General features: G+C 45.1%; 1 protein-coding gene across 1 annotated transcript in view; it reads left to right on the forward strand.

Annotated features, from left to right (window-relative positions):
- The first annotated feature begins 3,265 nt into the window (after positions 1-3,265).
- Positions 3,266-18,302, forward strand: part of LOC144734002 (uncharacterized) — a 138,568-nt gene continuing 123,531 nt past the window's right edge. Inside the window, exons 1-4 of the mRNA XM_078616031.1 lie at positions 3,266-3,360; positions 10,110-10,205; positions 11,111-11,278; positions 14,224-15,097. Coding sequence (XP_078472157.1) covers positions 10,112-10,205; positions 11,111-11,278; positions 14,224-15,097 — 1,136 coding nt within the window. The 5' untranslated portion in view covers positions 3,266-3,360; positions 10,110-10,111. The remainder of the gene's footprint in view (positions 3,361-10,109; positions 10,206-11,110; positions 11,279-14,223; positions 15,098-18,302) is intronic.

The following is an 18,302-nucleotide window of genomic DNA, read 5'->3' on the forward strand; positions in this document are numbered from 1 at the left end:
CACCAGGGAAGCCTCTGGGACATTTGGGAAGGTTCCAGGAGGGGCGTGGTGAGAGGCGGGGCTGAGCCCCAGGGAGGGGGATTTCAGCGGGTACCCCGAGCAACGCGAGGGGTCGGTGTCCGAAGTCTGAAGAGGAGCCCCGTCGCTGCCCCGCCATCTCCATCGACCACGTGGAGGCTCGTCCTCCAGTCGCTCAGTTGCTCCCTGGCGCACCGTCAGCCAGCGGTGTCAGAGAGCGGTGAGCGCCACGTGGCGTGGGGCAGCGTAGCCACCCGAAGGTGGAGTCCGTAATAAGGAGACGGAGACTGGCTGTACCAAGCTTCATTTGAAATGAACATACAAAGTTACTTACTCATTACAATTGCTTTGATGAGGCAACTATTTGGTTGTGTTACCTCACGCATGATTCAAAGCTATGGTGAACATTTACCCCTTGATTTCTCACTCAAAGCAATTCTCCAGTCGCCACGCTTCTGCCTGCCTGCCTCTCTCCTGCTCGTAGTGAGGGGAGATATTGGCGTTGTGCCCATCCCCGTGGCAAGGGGGGATATTGGTGTTGTGTCGAGCCCCGTATCAAGGGGGATATTGGTGTTCTGCCCAGCCCCCTATCAGGGGGGATATTGGTGTTGTGTCCAGCCCCGTGGCGACTGCTCCCCACTCCATGCTGCGTCCGTATCGGCAGTGGGCAACCTGCAGCCCGTTGAGCCCCCTCGAAGGTCGCCTTGCTCTAAGTGTCTCTCGGGCGATTCATAGGGTCGTGAGGAGTGCACAAAGTACCATGTCAAGCCTGCGGCCCACTAAGGTTTCAGTTTCATTTATTAGGTATAGCCCTGTGAGCCATGAGGCTCTTGACTCGGGTACAACCGTATCAAACAAAAACATGAACAAAGAACATCTAAAAGCGACGACGCACAACAGAAACATCCAGGAAAAATCAGTAAAATCTTCCAGAAAAAAGCACCGTATATCAACGCTGGTGCAGGAGGACCGCTCACATAGCCCCACTAAGTTGCCCATTACCGGTCTACACACTTTGCTCTTCTTCCAGACACTTGTTTACCCCGGACTCTCAGTGCCTGAGTCTGCGATGCTACGGACATGGCTGATGGACCAAAATTATTTTTAAAGATAATTTTTTCATGGTGAAAAAAGCACTCTTTTATGAACGTCTTGTTATTTATTTACCCGCAGTCCATCACGCAGGTATATTCCAAACCTGGGTTTTGTTGCCGTGCTGCGTTGAATGGGTCCCCCGATTTTAACGGCTGGCTCTCCACTGTCACCACACGGCCTTTATGAGGACTACTTTGTGCCGATGAGGCTCGGTCTAAACCCGTCCAGAGCTCGACCTGATTAAACAAACGCCTCTGGAAAGCGGTGGGTCCAGTAGGCGTCATCGGCTGATGGACCAAATGGTAACCATCACGTGTTGAAATGCATCCTTGTCCTGATTATTTAAACAAAGAATTTAATAATACTTTAAGTAATACCGTTTAATAATACCTGATGGCATGGATAAAAAAAACATTTTATGATCCAAGTGTCCAACGGTGGTGTTTATGAGCAGTGTGCAGATGTGGAATGGGGAGTTAAAGCCGTGTGCTCATGTGCAGGTGTGACCTGGACCCGACACAGCTGATGGGCCACATTAAGGAACTCGGCACGATTTTGTTCCCCACAAGGTAAGCCTGCTTCTTCGAATACGGTTTTTCAAACTCTTGTTCCATCAGTCATTGTTATTTTTTTCTCTTTTTTTCACCATCCCTAATGCTGCAGGCGTTGACGTCACGCGACGTTGACTTGCGCGGAAAGCAGCAGCGCTTTAAACCCGTGTTGGAGAGAACAGCCCCTCTTGAAAGATGTCTGAACACTTTCTGTTATATTCCATCATGCACCATGGGTCCCACACTATGTGGTGCTGCTGCCCCTCTTCTCATGCCCTGCCATGGAGGAATTTTCCGGATACCCGTCAAATTCACCATTTCCGCCTCACTTTACCTAAACGTACGCTAATGCGGTGGGTAACTTCTCTTCCCCCTCTGTTGCCAGGCTCCTGGAGTATGGCAAAAGCATGAGTGCGGCTGCTGGGTCAGACCGGTCTCCAGTAGGCGCCGTGCCTCTTTCGTCGATGCAGCAGCATCTGCTGCAGCAGCAGCAGGCTCACGGCAGCTGTGCCATAGCCAGAGGCCACGCAGAAAAGGGGCTAATCAGGCCTGGCCTAAAGCTCACCCTGAACCTGCAGGTAAATTAGCAAACACTATGGAGGGGTAATGATGCTCTTTGACACTGGGCGATGAACAGTTCGATTTAAAACCAATTCCTGCACTCATGCATCTGTGTAGTCTTGTTAGTGTGTCATTTATGGAGGTTATATGTTTCCTTATACATGAAGAATGCAATTGTCACCATTTGGCTTTTGAAGTAAACATCGGAAGAAGCGAGATGGAACAGTTGGGGCAGACAATACAAATGAGATCATCTGAATGAGATGTAAAATAATGCATCTTTTTATGATTTAAAAAGATCTGCACATGCCAATTTCGCAAAGCAAGCATCAAGAAAAGATAAAAACAAGAAATGCAAACGACAAGTTGTTTTGGACGTGCAACTATACCTGTTATTGGTTCCATGGGGGTCACATGGTCATCGTGGAATTGTGAAATCCAGCACGGATGAATTGTCAACACATGCATTGAGATAATTTAGATTATTTTGGTGCTATAAATGTCCAAATGATGGGCCACTTTGTTGAGCTATCAGTTGTGGCCAGGTCACTTCTGAAAAATAAGTTAATACCTCTGGGATTTTCTTGGTAGGATGTAGGTGGTTTAATTTCTATGTGTTTGGGTGATTTGTTTAGCTTGTACTTTGCACTACTATCATCTGTTTTGTTGTAACATTCTTACCCTGTGCTCCTACTGGACATCTGTGACAAACAGCTTTATAGCTCATTGGATTCCTCCTACAGTAGAAATGAATATTTTGATTCTGTTATTGAGAGTACTAGGCCGCTTATGTTCTTGTGCATGGCAATGTGTTTAAGACCTAAATGCCAACACCGTTTGCTGACCACGAGAGGGCTCCAGGAGAGAGTTGGTGCGGCTCTGCTATTCCTTCCCCCTCCCCGTTGAAAGAGCGCAGTCGATAGCGGTTTTTACGATGTGGTCCGTAGCTTTGGGGTTTGTCTCGGCCTTGTCGATGTTTCGATGAACGAGTTCCTGCCTGTTTTGTTGTGCAGGGTTTGAAGCACGCGGACCCCCCCCACAGCGACGTGGTCCAAGAAGGGAGGAGCAGTGTGCGCTGCTGCAGCACCATCGTCTGCATCGCTCGACCGTTGCCTGTCCCCAGGCATATCTGGAGGTGAGTCTGTCAGTCTGGCAGGTGAACTCCCCCTCACGCATCAGGGTACCACGGTGGCGAGATGTTATCTCCCTCGCCTGGTGTGCAGGAGGTCGTCGTGGGTTTGGTCGTGACCCTGACGATGCCTGTTGTGTAATTGGCGTTTGCGTGTCTCTCTCCCTGTGGCTGCGTGGATTTTTTCTCCGGGTCTTCCAGTTTTTCCCTCCACATTTCGTATCAACATCAATTATTTAGAGTATTTGGCTGCTGCTATACATTTCCATGAGATCAGCCACTTCGTTGAACTATCATTTGTGGCCAGGTCGCTTCTGAAAAAGAGCTATATTGCTCGGTGGGCTTTACCTGGTAAAGTAATTTTTTAATTTTTTTTTTGTTTAGGAGGGGAAGCAGCCCCTCACTGGTAATTAATAACAATCTTACTTCAAATGCGTTACTGTGGCCATCTTGAACGCTCTTACTTCCGATATTATGAAGCCAGTGGAACTATGCACTTTTCATTCTAAATTGAAAACTAATTTCTTTAGAACTGCTTTTTGTGTTTAGTTTGTTGTCCTTCTCCTGTACCTCCAATTATCACAGTTCGCTACGTACGGTTCCAAAAGTTCTACATAAATAATGGCAATAAAACAGGAGGTAGTCAGATGTTGAAACATCAAATGTGCCTACATTTTGTAAGGCATCAAGTCTGTATTAACCAAACGTTCTTGTGGCAAAAATGCAAACAAACATGCTCTGAGAATAATATACGCATTGTCTTTGAAACTGATTGGACTGCACCAGAGACACCCTTTTTATGGCCTTGTCTCACCACCAGTGTTAGACCAGAAAGCGCCAAAAGGCAAACAGTACAAAGACAATGCAAGTTTCGGAGCACTTATAGCTCGGGTCGAGCAGTTATTTCTATGGGATACCTTTTTGCCAGTATAAAAAATACTCTTTGGTTTTTTCGGTAAAGTCACGTAGGTAAAAAATAAAAGAATAAAACCGCTAAATTAAATCACGACTTTTCGGGCGCAACACAAGCATCCTCCTTCAGGTGAGGACAACATAGCGAAAGCGCAACCACTTAAGTGTGTCTCAGATGGCTGTGACGAGTAGTTATATAGTTGCGGGGGATCTAGGGAGGGGGAGGGGCCATGGTGAGTGTGGGGGTGGGGTGTGGGCTGGGAGGGTAACGTTTTTAACACCTGGGGTGCGCTGGGAGGCAACAACTGGAGCTGAAACTGGAGCTTTGTGATGTAGATGGCGGAAGTAGATAAGCTAGGATTAAGCCCCCTTTTGTTATGCTGGGGGGGGGGGGTAAATTAGAAATGCGCAGGCTAACAACATATGGAGTTCAAACTGAAATGTTAAAAGCTAATAAACAACGTATGGTGATGGTAGTGTGTAAAGCTGGGGGTAACAGACTGGGAAATATGGCTATGTTTATGAAAATACATCTAAACTGGCTATCTAGCAGTAAACTGCACGGTAGCTAAAGTTTAACTTGGTTAATTTCATCTTTCCAATGATTGCTCAATTTGAATCCATCCTCTCGGTTGAAGTTATGTCTATGTTTGTATATCTGGATGGCTTCATGGACAAATCTTTGGTAGTATCTTGAAACTCCGATCAAAACTATCACATTGCCATACATAGCAGGCGTGACCAAAAAGATCTCCAAAATTCTAAACAAACATAAGATCCAAGTCCGATTCAGTACATAAAATCCGTGATCTAATTCCATCTGTGAAGGATGTCATCCCTGACTTGCAATACCCTGGAGTCTATAAACTGAGTTGCAGCTGTGCTGATTGTTACATTGGGGAAACAAAACATCATGTCTCTGATCGTGTCCGCGAGCACAAGTCAGATCTGAAACACGGCAAAATTGAGTCTTCCGCCGTTGCCGATCATTGCTACAACGCTGTGGACTCTCGTGATATTGTTTTTTCCGAGACCAAGGTGTTCTGCAAACCCTCTGGCTACCATCAAAGGTCTGTAATGAAGCCATCCAGATTTACAAACACAGACATAATTTCAACCGTGATGATGGGTACAAACTGAGTAATCATTGGAAAGATGTTATTAACCATGCAAAAAAGATTTAACTACACATTTTGGACCATCTTATTTGACAGGCACTATTTTACTTTACCGAGTGTTAACGTCCCCAGCGTTTAACAGTACTCTCCTTTTTGTATTTGATTGTCAACCAACACTGGGTAAAACAACATGGGCATTTTCGTTCTCTTCTAGTATGTGCACCAACAGTTCCACATTCACTCTCTTTTAGCCCTGCCCCCCCCCTCCCAATACGTTCCATTCATTGGCTACCACATTCAGATAAGCCCCTCCCTCCCTCCTCCCCCCTTAACTTGTATTTAAGAACTTGTATCTTGGAATCTCTGCCTCACTTGATACAGCAAATCTAGCTGTGACGGTCTCACCTGATGACGGAGACTTGTGTTGCCTCCGAAACATCGTGATTTATTATTTTATTTTATTTCTATTATTACTTTTAGTAAATTTTTATTAAAAAATTTTACCTACGTGACTTTACCGAATAAACCTAAGAGTTTGAATCCTTGCAGTCACGAAAGCTTCAAATCTAGAAGTATCCAGGAGGCTTGCAGAGTACCTTGGTATCGGAGAACACAATGTCATGAGAACCAGCAGTATTATAATAGTGGTCAGCTACGGCGGAATAATTCGTCCTGCCATGTTTCAAATCTGACTTGTGCTCGCGAATGCGATCAGAAATGTCGTTTTGTTTCTCCGATATAACAATCCCCACAGGTGCAACTCAGTTTGTAGACACAAGTCAGGAATGACATCCTTTACGGATGGGATCAGATCACTGATCTTGTGTACTCTACTGAATCGGACCTGGATCTTGTGTTTGTTCAGAATTTTGGAAATATTTTTGATGCTGCTATGTATGGCAACGTAATGATTTTGATCGAAGTCTCAAGGGGTTGTTTCTCCACGTTGGGAGAAACAGCTCGGCGGATAGCACGGTCCGATTATCCGTTCATCTTGAGGCCCGATGTACATGTTCCAATTCACTGGCCAGGTGGTGTTGGTCAGAGATGCAGTGGGCCCTATGGTATAGTGTTTTGATGAGGGAATAACAAAAGGCGGCTTAATCCTAGCTTGCTTATCTACTTCCGCCATCTACATCACAAAGCTCCAGTTTCATCTCCAGTTGTTGCCTCCCAGCGCACCCCCGGTGTTCAAAATGTTACCTCCCAGCCTACACCTTACCCCAGGGGTCGGGAACCTTTTTGACTGGGAGAGCCATTAAAGCCAAATATTTCTAAATATATTTCATTGAGAGCCATATAGTATTTTTAACGTATAATAAATTAAATATGTCTTACTTTTAATGCGACTTCTGGTGCTGCATGGTTTTGCTGATGGTCTTGTAGTCTGGTTCATACGTGGTGAGGTTGAGCTTCATGCAGGCGTTGAGGCTTCCATCAGTTAAACGTGAGCTTAGGTTGGTCTTAATGTTCCTCATATGCGAGAATGACTGCTCACATGCATATGTAGAGCCAAACATGGTCAATACGGCAATACTCACACTGCATTGTGTGGTATGTCACAGGAAGCTCGTTCCAAGTTTTAAGAATCAGCTGGTCTTCAGGTTGAAGATTTTTCATTTCTGTCCACTTGTGTTCCCTCGCCAGCTCTGCTCGCTGTCGCGCAAGACTTTCCAACTCTCGATTAAGTGACTTGAACTTACTCATCCACATGTCGGATGCCTTCAGGTCAGCAACTTCCAGCTCAAAGTCTCCGATAGAGACCCCGGGGATGCATGTCAGGTCGACTTTGTCCACTGCACACTCATGTGGATGAGTGATGAACTTGAAAAGACCAGTGCGCGCACGGAATTCTCCAAAACGTGCTTTGAATGACTGCAGGAGATTGGATGTAAAGCCAGCTAGCTGCTGGAGATCCAGATGTTGAGTGGAGTCACTTGCTAAGTGTGCATCTCTAAATTGTCGCAGTCTTTCAAAGTGCAGAAGACGACTGTTTCAATGTCCCTGAGAAAGACTTCCAGCTTGCTTTCAAATGCGAACACTGCTTGTTGAAGGGATGAGATTGTACTTCCAATACCTTGCATTTTCACATTGAGCTGGTTCAGATGGCCAGTTATGTCCACGAGATAGTGAAACTGCAGGAGCCAGTCAGTGTTGTCTAGTTCAGGATGTTTGACGCCTTTCATTTCAAGAAAAGTCCGGATTTCACTCAGGCAAGCTGCAAAACGGCTGAGCACCTCTCCCCTTGACAACCAACGCACGTTGCTGTGTAAAAGTAGACCGGGATAATGATTCCCAACTTCTTCTAACAGAGCTTTAAACTGGCGATCATTTAAAGCTCGGGCAACAATAAAGTTGACCACTCAAATGACCAGCGACATCACCTCACCAAGCTCCTGGCCACACGTCTGAGCGCAAAGCGCCTCCTGGTGCAGGATGCAATGAAAACTTAGGATGGCTCTCTTTTCATGTTCACGGAGAAGCGCTACAAATCCTTTGTTCTTCCCCAACATACAGGGTGCACCATCAGTACAGACAGACATAAGTTTATCCATCGGTAGTTTTTTTTCTTTAGCAAACTCCATGAAAGACGTGAATAAATCCTCTCCTCTTGTTGTCCCTTTCATTGGCAAAACAGCGAAGCTTTCCTCACGCAGTGTGTCACCTGCAGCATAGCTGGCAATTATACTGAACTGAGATAGATGGCTAACGTCTGTTGACTCATCTAACGCGAGAGAAAAGTATGTCCCGGCGTTTATGTCCTTAATTTGTGTTTCCTCGACTTGATTTGCCATCATGATGCTACGATCGTGAACAGTTTTTGCTGACAGAGGCATGTCTTTTATTCGTTTGATTATCTTGTCTTTATTTGGGAAGTCATCAAACAGTTCATTGGCCACATCAAGCATGAATGTTTTGGCATACTCGCCATCTATGAATGGCTTTCCATTCCTTACTATTGCCAAAGCACCCGCAAAGCTAGCGGAATTCCCGTCACCTTGCTTGGTCCACACACGTAGTTGCTGCTGACTCGTCTGCACTCTCCGCTGTAGCTCTTCGCATGCCTTTTTCCTGCTGTCCCCCGCTGGATATTTCGATGCAAATGAAGCATAGTGCATATCGAAGTTCCGCTTTATATTTGACCGTTTCATCGATACAATTTTATCATTGCATATTAGACATACCGCAGATCCTGCTCTCTCCACAAATGCAAATTCCTCTGTCCACGCAGCCTGGAATGCACGGTAATCATCGTCTTTTTTTCTTTTCGCCATCTTTCCCGTTACAAGGGTTGAAGCGGATAAACTAGTTGGCTATCTGATCAAATGGATTTCTTCACCTTTACAATGACCCGTGACATGCTCGCGAGCCATTGGTTCCCGAGCCACGGGTCACGGGACCCGTGAAATTTATCTTCAAAACTAATTTCTGTTTACTTTAAAATGACACAGTATTATTAAGCAATATCACAAGTATTTTAAAATCAGTTCCAAACTGATTTTTTTTATATTATTATTATTTTTTTCAACTCATTGTCTGGGAGCCATATGCCGTCACCGGAAGAGCCATATATGGCTCGCGAGCCATAGGTTCCCGACCGCTGCCTTACCCCCACACTCACCATGGCTCCTCCCCCTCCCTACATCCCCCGCAACTATATAACTCCTCGTCACAGCCATCTCTGAGACACACTTAAGCGGTTGCGCTTTCGCTACGTTGTCCCCACCTGAAGAAGGATGCTTGTGTTGTGCCCAAAACGTTGTGATTTAATTTAGTTTTCATTTATTCTATTTTTTACCTACGTGACTTTACCATAAAGAACCAAAGAGTATGAATCCTTGCAGTCACGAAAGCTTCAAATCTAGAATCAGTATAAAAAATGTGGAAAATAAAACAATAGGTTTTATACCCTTTGGCAATAAAGGTATCTCTTTGAACATCTTAACACCTGTTTTATTGCCAGAAAGGGTACAAAACCTATAATTTGTATCATTTTAGATACTGGCAAATAGATTCCATAGATAAGTTAAATATAAACACACATTCCTCTACTTACTAACGAGTTCGGTTCCAGAGGTCTGCTCGTAAGTCGATTTGTTTGCAAGTCCAACTTTACTCCTATCAATTCCAAACATGTTGTACTGCATGTACACTAAATACGGGGAATGGCTTGAAACGTTGTATTATCTCCTGTAGATATAGATGCCACTGGTTCTTCACGTTCTGCAGATTAAGATGCTGCCACCGCCATCTTTTGCACGGCGGTTGAAATTACGACTCTCGGTCCGAACAGGCAACTGGACATGCGGGGCATGTTTGTTTGTATCTCTAAAAGTTTCTAAGTCGAATATTCGTAAGAGGAGTCCCTGTATTATTATTTAGTAAATGTGAGCGGGCGGTGGCTGTTTTTCAGCAACATCATAGTCCATAACCTTATCCCGCTGCAATAAGCTCCAACCACGAATGGTTCGGTACTATGCTTCAGCACCTCGTCTGTGAATTATCACGGATCAAGTAGGGGCAGGGAGAGTTGTTCGGTTTGTGTTTAGAGCCAGCAGTGGCAACGCGATTGTTCTCGAGAGCCGACCCCTACTTGAGCGTGGTGAGTGATAGTGTCACACACAGTCAAGTTAAATTCTGTCAATGTATTTATCTGTAACCCCTTGAGCATTTCTCCAGATGTTGGCGCTTGGCTGTTTTTTTCTTTTCCCTCCGCTTGGGTAGGAATGATGCCAGCTGGTGGGGAGATGAGCTCCGTCCAAAGGTGCAAGATAGGGAACGCAAAATCGTCCCGTAATCGGCCCTACTGGATTTCACAGGGTTAGGAACCACGCACTCGTGTGACAGATTACAGCACATTTGTGAAAACATTCTCGGGCGTAATTTGTTTTATAAATAAGAAAATAATATAAAGAGATGTGTCGCTCTCAAGTCACTTTCTGCATTGTGCTTATTATTTTAACTTCATGAATACATTATAATGCTATTGTGTCAATACTAAATTTTAATCCTCTTGACTTTGGTATAAGTTACGACTTCAGTATAAGTTATGGGCCTAATTCATATCCAGTTTTTTGGCCTTAATTAAACGTACGTTACTAAATGCTGCAAATGCCACAAGGACAAATCTGTCCACCAAAGCAATGGCCCCAGTGGACGATCAGAAAAACTTCAGAAAAAGTGGCAGGCACTCCCGACATGACACCCGACAGAATATGAGCGAGTGTCCAGTCCTCAACGTTACCTAAGAGCATTTCACTGCCAATGCCTGGATGAATGAGGTATCCATGACAACTCAAGGTGGGGGGGGGGGAGGTAGGGGGGGGGAGGTGACGAGGTTATCTGACCCTGCGTCTGCCTCTCTCCCTCTGTACCGGTGCTCGATGAGCTTCCTAAAGCCTTTGTATCGTCTAATCACTTGGCTGTTATTGACTGCAGGAATGGGATAGCAGATTTGTATGACGGTGTCTGAGGTAGTAAATATAGCTGTAAACATAGCAGCCCCCAAGCGTACCATGTGAACTATAATGCGTTTTGCAATTGCCATATATTCCCGTCAAACTTATGCCTGTATATAAGAATATGCGGTGTGTAAGTGAAAATGCGTCAAACTTGGCAGCATAACGCGCGCACCTGGTGCACGACGTAAAGTGTATTTCTGTGTTGAATCGCATTCGTGGTGTTCATCGTTTATGTTGTGTTGTGCCGTGGGCTCATGTGCGCAGACGCGTTGCATTCGGAGCAGGTGATGCTGACCCACGTGGTGAATCCCAGACACTTCTACGTGCGGTACTATGCCGCTCGCTACCGCAACGAGAAGCTCAAGTTGGCGCTTTCCAAGTACTGCATGGCCCAGACTAAAAACTCTTCAGCCATACAAACCCTCAGCATCGGTAACACACACAGGCATGCACACGCACGCTCGCACACGCAAGACAGTTGTGGCCCAATGCGGTTTTCGTTATTATTTATTTAGAACCATTGCAGGAGACGCAGATCAAGTTTAAATACAGGTTTTAGAATTATAGAATGTGTGTGACATCCAGGCTTGACCTTAGAGGTGGTGGTAGTTAATCAATCTCCCTGGGCTGCGTGGCGTGAGAGGGTGACTCCCCTGATCTCCGTGCATCTTTCTCCAACTGGAATAACTTGCAGTGGGACGACTCCCTATAACGCCTCAAGAATTTGTGTTGATCGTGTTGAGGATTCTTTTTTTTCGTGGGCCATAAATAGTAGAAATGATTATCCGCGTGCGGTTTATCCGATTTGCGGATTTTGACAAATTAATAACTCATGGATTTTACCTTAAGCCCACATTAATCATCTAAAAACAGTTATACATTGTTATTCTTGTAAATGTTTAGTCACGTGCTTTTACCGAGCAAATATGTTGATCCAGGTTGATTCGAAATCCACATAATCGCCGCTATAGTAGAGTAGTTGCAAATATTTAGAACAGTGGGTGGAGTTGGATTGATGGTTATTGGCGTGGCTCTGCTGCTGTCTAACTTGGTGGGCAAAGTCTTCTGCGTGGGAGCAGGAAAGTGTTATCGCTGAGCACACGCATCGAACGGTCGATCGTTACTATTAGTTCTAAATCGTAAGAGTATCAATCAAAATTCATCATTAATCTTTCTTAGTTTTAATTGACGAAACTGTGCGATGGCAGAGAAACGTAAACATAATTTACACCTAAATGAGTGTTTTTCGGCATAGAGATCCGCAGACAATGGATATTTTTGTATTATCCGTGATGTTTGAATTATCCGTGGCCGTCTTTCCCGTCATAAGTGTGGATAATCGAGAGTCTACTGTAGTTTTAATAACACGAACCTCCACGTTCTTCACCCCAAAGCCGCGAATTTTTAAACCGAAAAGTGCGGAGTCACAATAATTTTAAGCGTCGTAAAACTGCATTGAATCCACTCACAAATAGCGCAGCAGGGTTATTATAGCGGCGTGGCAGTATTTAAGTATTACACTGAATTTGTGAACGTCAAAACAATCCAGGCGATACTCTTAGGCATGGTGAGGACTTTGACACCCGAGGGTCACGGTGAACGAGAATGTTGTGCAGCCGGATAATTTCTGAATCCGTGGTGCAAACAAGATGCCGTTGGAGTAACCCTCAGGAATGCAATGCCCCAGCTGTCGAATGAGTGGATAGGACATGAATGTGCGTGCAGTGGTGCGATTTACCGTGGTGTCCGCTCTATCACGTTGCCCGAGATCTGACATCCATAGAGCGAACGCGGCAAAATGCGTTCTCACCGCATGTCCCAAACCATTATCGAATTTCAACTCGAACGCTGCGAAGGTGAACGAGTGAACGGGACACCCGCGCCTACTCCACTGCAGTGCGACCCATTGCTTTCCTTGGATCCAACAGCCTTCCCGCCCTCATTGTGTCCAAGAAACCTTAAAAAACATCTGACCCTAGCGCTGGCTCTTGGAGCGGTCCGAGTCATCCCAGCATGCGTATAGGTCCCTAGAATACCGAGACAAACCGCTGCGTTGCCACTCACCGCCATAATAGAGACTGTACATTGATGTGTGGTATTCCCTTGGTCAACAGTGACATCGGTTAACGTTTTTTCGCTTAACGTTTTGCCTCCCATAGGGACCCCATTATTTTGATTAACGTTAACATTTTGACTAACGTTAAGTGTGACTAAAGGTACATTATGTACGCGGCCGCCAATTTAGGCCAATCAGAGTGCTCGTAAGAGAGACTGAGCCATGTCCTCAGCCAGTCAGCGACACCACGTATGAGCATTTAGACCTCGACTGGCTTTGTTTACATTACTTCTGTTTTTGCAGTGGAACGGATTCATGCTTTTGTAGTGACTGTGATTGTCACTGTGGTGCCGGGCTTACGAAGCCACGGCGGATAATGTTTTGGCATTATGTGGAGCCCGCTTACTGGGCGTAGTACCAGCCCTAGCGAGGCTTTGGTGAGCGCTGGTTAGCGCGGAGGCACCACGTACAGTGTGCGATGCGGGCTCCCGGTGAGGAAGCGAGAGGGAGTGTCAGCCAGCCAGGGTTACGTTGGGGCATGATACGCTGGTTGACCTGCCGACACGTGACCCGATGATACTGGAGGGGGGCCACCAGTGGACGGGGGCCGCTGGGCGGTCACGTGGTATAAATGAGCTCTCGGGAACCTTCGGGAAAGAGCTCGAGAGATCTAGAAGGTGGGTGGGGCGAGGGGCGGAGCCAGCCCCAGCCCAGGCCGATATAACGGGGGCCCCGTGAGGGGCTTGGGGTTCTTCGTGTTGCTGGTGATGAAGATCCACTTCGGGTAAAAGTAGCTTCTAGCCACGCGGTCCGGGACCCAGCTTGTGGTCCGGGCCAGGATAGCGAACCATGTCTAGTTCTGCCGTAGCGTGGCTAGATGGGCATTCAACACCCAAGTGTAGGTTGTGTTATGTTATGTTGAGTTGCTGAAAGAAATAGTGTTGCTCCCAAGACAACGTCTATGACTCAGTTGGACTCACTACACTTTTAACATGTAATTGCTTTATTCCATTAACAGTTATTTAGGTTAACAGTTTTCGTGGAACAGATTAAAAACGTTGACCGAGGGACTACTGGATAGCTTGACGGTCATGTACATTTTGTTATAAGAAAAATCATGAAATGTGGCACAAAGTTTAAATTGTTGCTGCTTTTGATTTGCCAGGAGGAATTAGTTTTTAAAGCACTTTGTATTTCTTCTGTTGGAGTACATTTTTAAAAAGAAATCCGTAACAAAATTTGAATTCTGAAAAGTAAACTTGTGACATGTAACTACTGCGCCGAGTAAGCCAGCAACAAACTTATTGGCGTTTTCTCGCAGGCGAGGTTCTGTGCATGCGGAGCTGCGTGAGCAATAAGTGGCAACGCGTCAAAATAATTTCCATCCGGGCTGGCGAGGAGTTGTGCGGTTCTGTGGAAGCGGAGGGGGGAGAGGGCACGGCCAGCCTCGGGCCTTTACGAAGCATCGCATTGAAAAGCACGACGCCAGTTTCTCACCGTGAAGAAGTTCCACTTGAATCGGAAGGCACCCCTCAATTCGTGTACAAAAGGGTCAGAAGGGTGTTTGACGAGCGGGAGTCAGAAAACGATGCGGCTCTCGGAGTGGCGACAGCAGCCGAAATGACGTCTGTGGAAGCTGGCCACGTGGCCGATGAGGGCATTGTGAAGGCGAGAGGCGGCGCTGCTGGGCAGACGCTGCATGCGGCCGACAGAAGCGGCTGCGGTTTTGTCGAGGCAGATTACCTCTCTCTGCTTGAATGCATGCATCCAAAACCCCCCGGTGTTTGTGGCTCGATCACGAGCTCGCAAAAGCGAGAGGACGCGGATGGCAAACGCGCGGACGTGTGTGGAGAGGGCGACGTTGCCAAATGGAACTTGCCCACCGAGAAGAGCGCCGAACGTGCCCGTGAAATCGGCGAAATGAGGGAAAAAATTGGAGTGGTGTCGGATCTGCTCACCTGCTCGGAGGAAATGGAAATGATCGATGGTGTCTTGGAATGCGGCTGGGAACACGAGAACAACTGTGCTGCTGCTGCACCTGACAGGCACCCAGGAGTGGAAGCAAGCGCTGACACTCAGTCGCCCAAACCGGCCTTTGTTTCACAGGGAGCGTCGTCATTCCCCATTGACAAAGTAACCAGGCTGAACGTTTTTCTGGTGGATGAAGGAAGAACGGAAGTGTTTTACATGAGAAGGTATTGTCATTCTAAATAAGAACGTCTTTAAGATGTGCGTGTGTGCGTGCATTAGTTTATGATTTTTTTAATTGCCCTGTGGCAAGCGATGCTCTGTAACCTTTCTTTTGGGGAGTTGGTGGCCGAATTTGGTGACAATCCACATTTATTTATGCATGTTCTTGGTTCTTTAGGTAAAGTCACGTAGAAGGGAAATAATAAAATAATAATAAATTTACGTAATTAAATAATAAAAATTAAACAATTATTTCCCTTCTACCTAACTTTACCGAAAGAACCAAGAATATGAATCCCTGCAGTCACGAAAGCTTTCAAACGAAATACCTCGGTATATGACCGCTTTGGAATACGTCGAATTTGGTATACGTCGTGTTTTGACCAGAGAAAAAATGTCTTGGGATACGACGTCTTGCTTGGGATACGACGCGCTTGCTAGAATTTGTATGGGTCGGGATGAGTCTCACCGCGTACCCGCGTATACCCCGTTCACGACTGAAAGAAAGAGCCGCTCCTCAGTTTGCCGATACAGTTGATCTCGTTCAGTGCACAACCCTTGCTATCAACTCCTGTCAGCAAGGTAAAGTGTTGTTAAATTTTATTTTTATTTCAATTTATTTGAATTTATTTGAATTTATTTATGCATTTATTTTAATTTATGTATGCATATTAGTAATAAGTAGTGTCTAAATTGTATACAACCCCATTAATCTTCTTGGTTCTTTCGGTAAAGTCACGTAGAAGGGAAATAATAAAATAATAATAATAAAACAATAAAATACAATTCTCACGACGTTTCGGCCACAACGCAAGCAGCCGTCCTCAGGTGAAGAACAGGTCTGTCGGAAAGACAGCATCTGAATGAGCACCACCATGCTTGGCAGCATATATTGAAGCTGGGTTGGAGGGGGAAGGGCGCATTGACAAAGGAATTTGCATATCAAGAGGAATTTAGCATATTTATGGGAAATGCAAATATAGGATTAGTCACTACTTGTGGAATGCGTAGGAGGTGGGGGGAGGGTTTCAAAGTCATTATGCCCGTGCATTATGTAGGATTAGCAGCATCAAAGGGAGGGAGTAGGGTTCGCAGTAATAAAGGGAAGGAATTTTAATAGTAAGGAGCTGCAGCAGCTAAACCACCACGTAAAAAACTAAAATATAAACTACATCAGTATCATCAATATACTAAATATACTCTCCAATAAGCTGAGCTACTAACAGTAAGTCATACATTACAATTCTATGTCGCAAAAAATATAATATGCCTCCAGCTAAACTTTTTTCTCTTACATCACACGGGTCTACCCCGTACTATATACTGCCATAGACAAACCCAACATTAAATGATATACTGCATTACTATACACCACCTTATACTTGAAACTGGATTCCCACGACCACCCATCTCAAAAGAATTATCTCATCAAAACGCTATACCACAGAGCCCATGGCATTTCTGACCAACATCACCTGGCCGGTGGATTAAGACATGTACATCGGGCCCTCAAGATGAACGGATACTCTGACCGCACCATACGCAAAGCTGTTTCTCCCACCATACAGAAACAGCCACATGAAACTCCGACCAAAACTATCACGTTACCATACATAGCAGGCGTGACCAAAAATATCTCCAAAATTCTAAACAAACATAAGATCCAAGTCCGATTCAGTACAGTGCATAAAATCCGTGATCTGATTCCATCTGTGAAGGATGTCGTTCCTGACTTACAGTATCCTGGAGTCTACAAACTGAGTTGCAGTTGTGGTGATTGCTACATTGGAGAAACGAAACGTCATGTTTCTGATCGTGTCCGCGAGCACAAGTCAGATCTGAAACACGGCAGAACTGATTCTTCGGCTGTTGCCGATCATTGCTACAACTCTGTGGGCTCTCATGAAATTGTCTTTTCCGAGACCAAGGTGCTCTGCAAACCTTCTGGCTACCATCAAAGGTTTGTACACGAAGCCATACAAATATACAAACACAGACATAATTTCAACTGTGATGAGGGTTACAAACTGAGTAATCATTGGAAAGAAGTGATTAACCATGCAAAGAAGATGTAACTACACTTATTTGGACCATCTTATTTGACAGACAACTATTACAGGTTATTGATAGACAGCCAGTTTGTTGTTTTACCAGTTTTTTGTTTTTGCTTGCTTTCTTTTTTCACAGTTTTCTTATGTATGCTAGGTGTTAGTTCCAAACCGCACCTCTCCATAACAAAGGCGCAGTCCTTTGTTATGCAGTCTATTCTTAGTCTTAAGCCTCACCTTACCATATTAATAAAAATTATGCCGTTCCTGGCCCTTCCCCCCTCAACCATTATATATATGGGGTGGTATTTCTTGTGATCTCTCATTTACTTGATACAGCTGTCGTGGCTGTGACGGTTCCACCTGAAGACGGAGGCTTGTGTTGCTTCCGAAACGTCGTGATTTTTTTATTTTGTTTTATTTTACTTTTATTAATTTACATTTTTTACCTACGTGACTTTACCAAAAAAACCTAAGAATATGAATCCTTGATAATTGTTTTTTTACCCTTCTATCTGGCAACAAAACTGACACCTTTTTACATAGAGTCATGTTTGCATAGACTGCAATACCTGCAGTCATAATACAAACAAAAGAACATAACTCTGATCTACACTGTCCTTGAAGTTGATTGGTCCACACCCGAGACAGCTTTCCTTAGAGGCTAGTCTCACATGGGTTGGAGCAGATGACGCCAAAAGGAGCACAACTCCAAGACAATGCACCATCAGAGTATGAGAGCTCGGGGCAAGCATCTCCACTATGGGAACCTCATTTTCCAGTAAAAATATGATATTTGGTTTTTTACCCTTCTATCTGGCAACAAAACTGACACCTTTTTACAAGGAGTCATGTTTGCATAGACCGCAATACCTGCAGTTATAATACAAACAAAAGAACATAACTCTGATAATGTGCACTGTCCTTGAAGTTGATTGGTCCACACCCGAGACAGCTTTCCTTAGAGCCTAGTCTCACATGGGTTGGATCAGATGACGCCAAAAGGCGCACAACTCCAAGACAATGCACCATCAGAGTATGAGAGCTCGGGGCAAGCATTTACACTATGGGACCATATATTACCTTGCAGTCACGAAAGCTTCAAATCTAGAACCACCTTAGACTATACATTGTAATATTACACTATGTATTATTCTACCCA

The sequence above is a fragment of the Lampetra planeri genome, chromosome 49, assembly GCF_965212315.1.
Source record: "Lampetra planeri chromosome 49, kcLamPlan1.2.h2, whole genome shotgun sequence".
Classification (NCBI taxonomy): domain Eukaryota; kingdom Metazoa; phylum Chordata; class Hyperoartia; order Petromyzontiformes; family Petromyzontidae; genus Lampetra; species Lampetra planeri.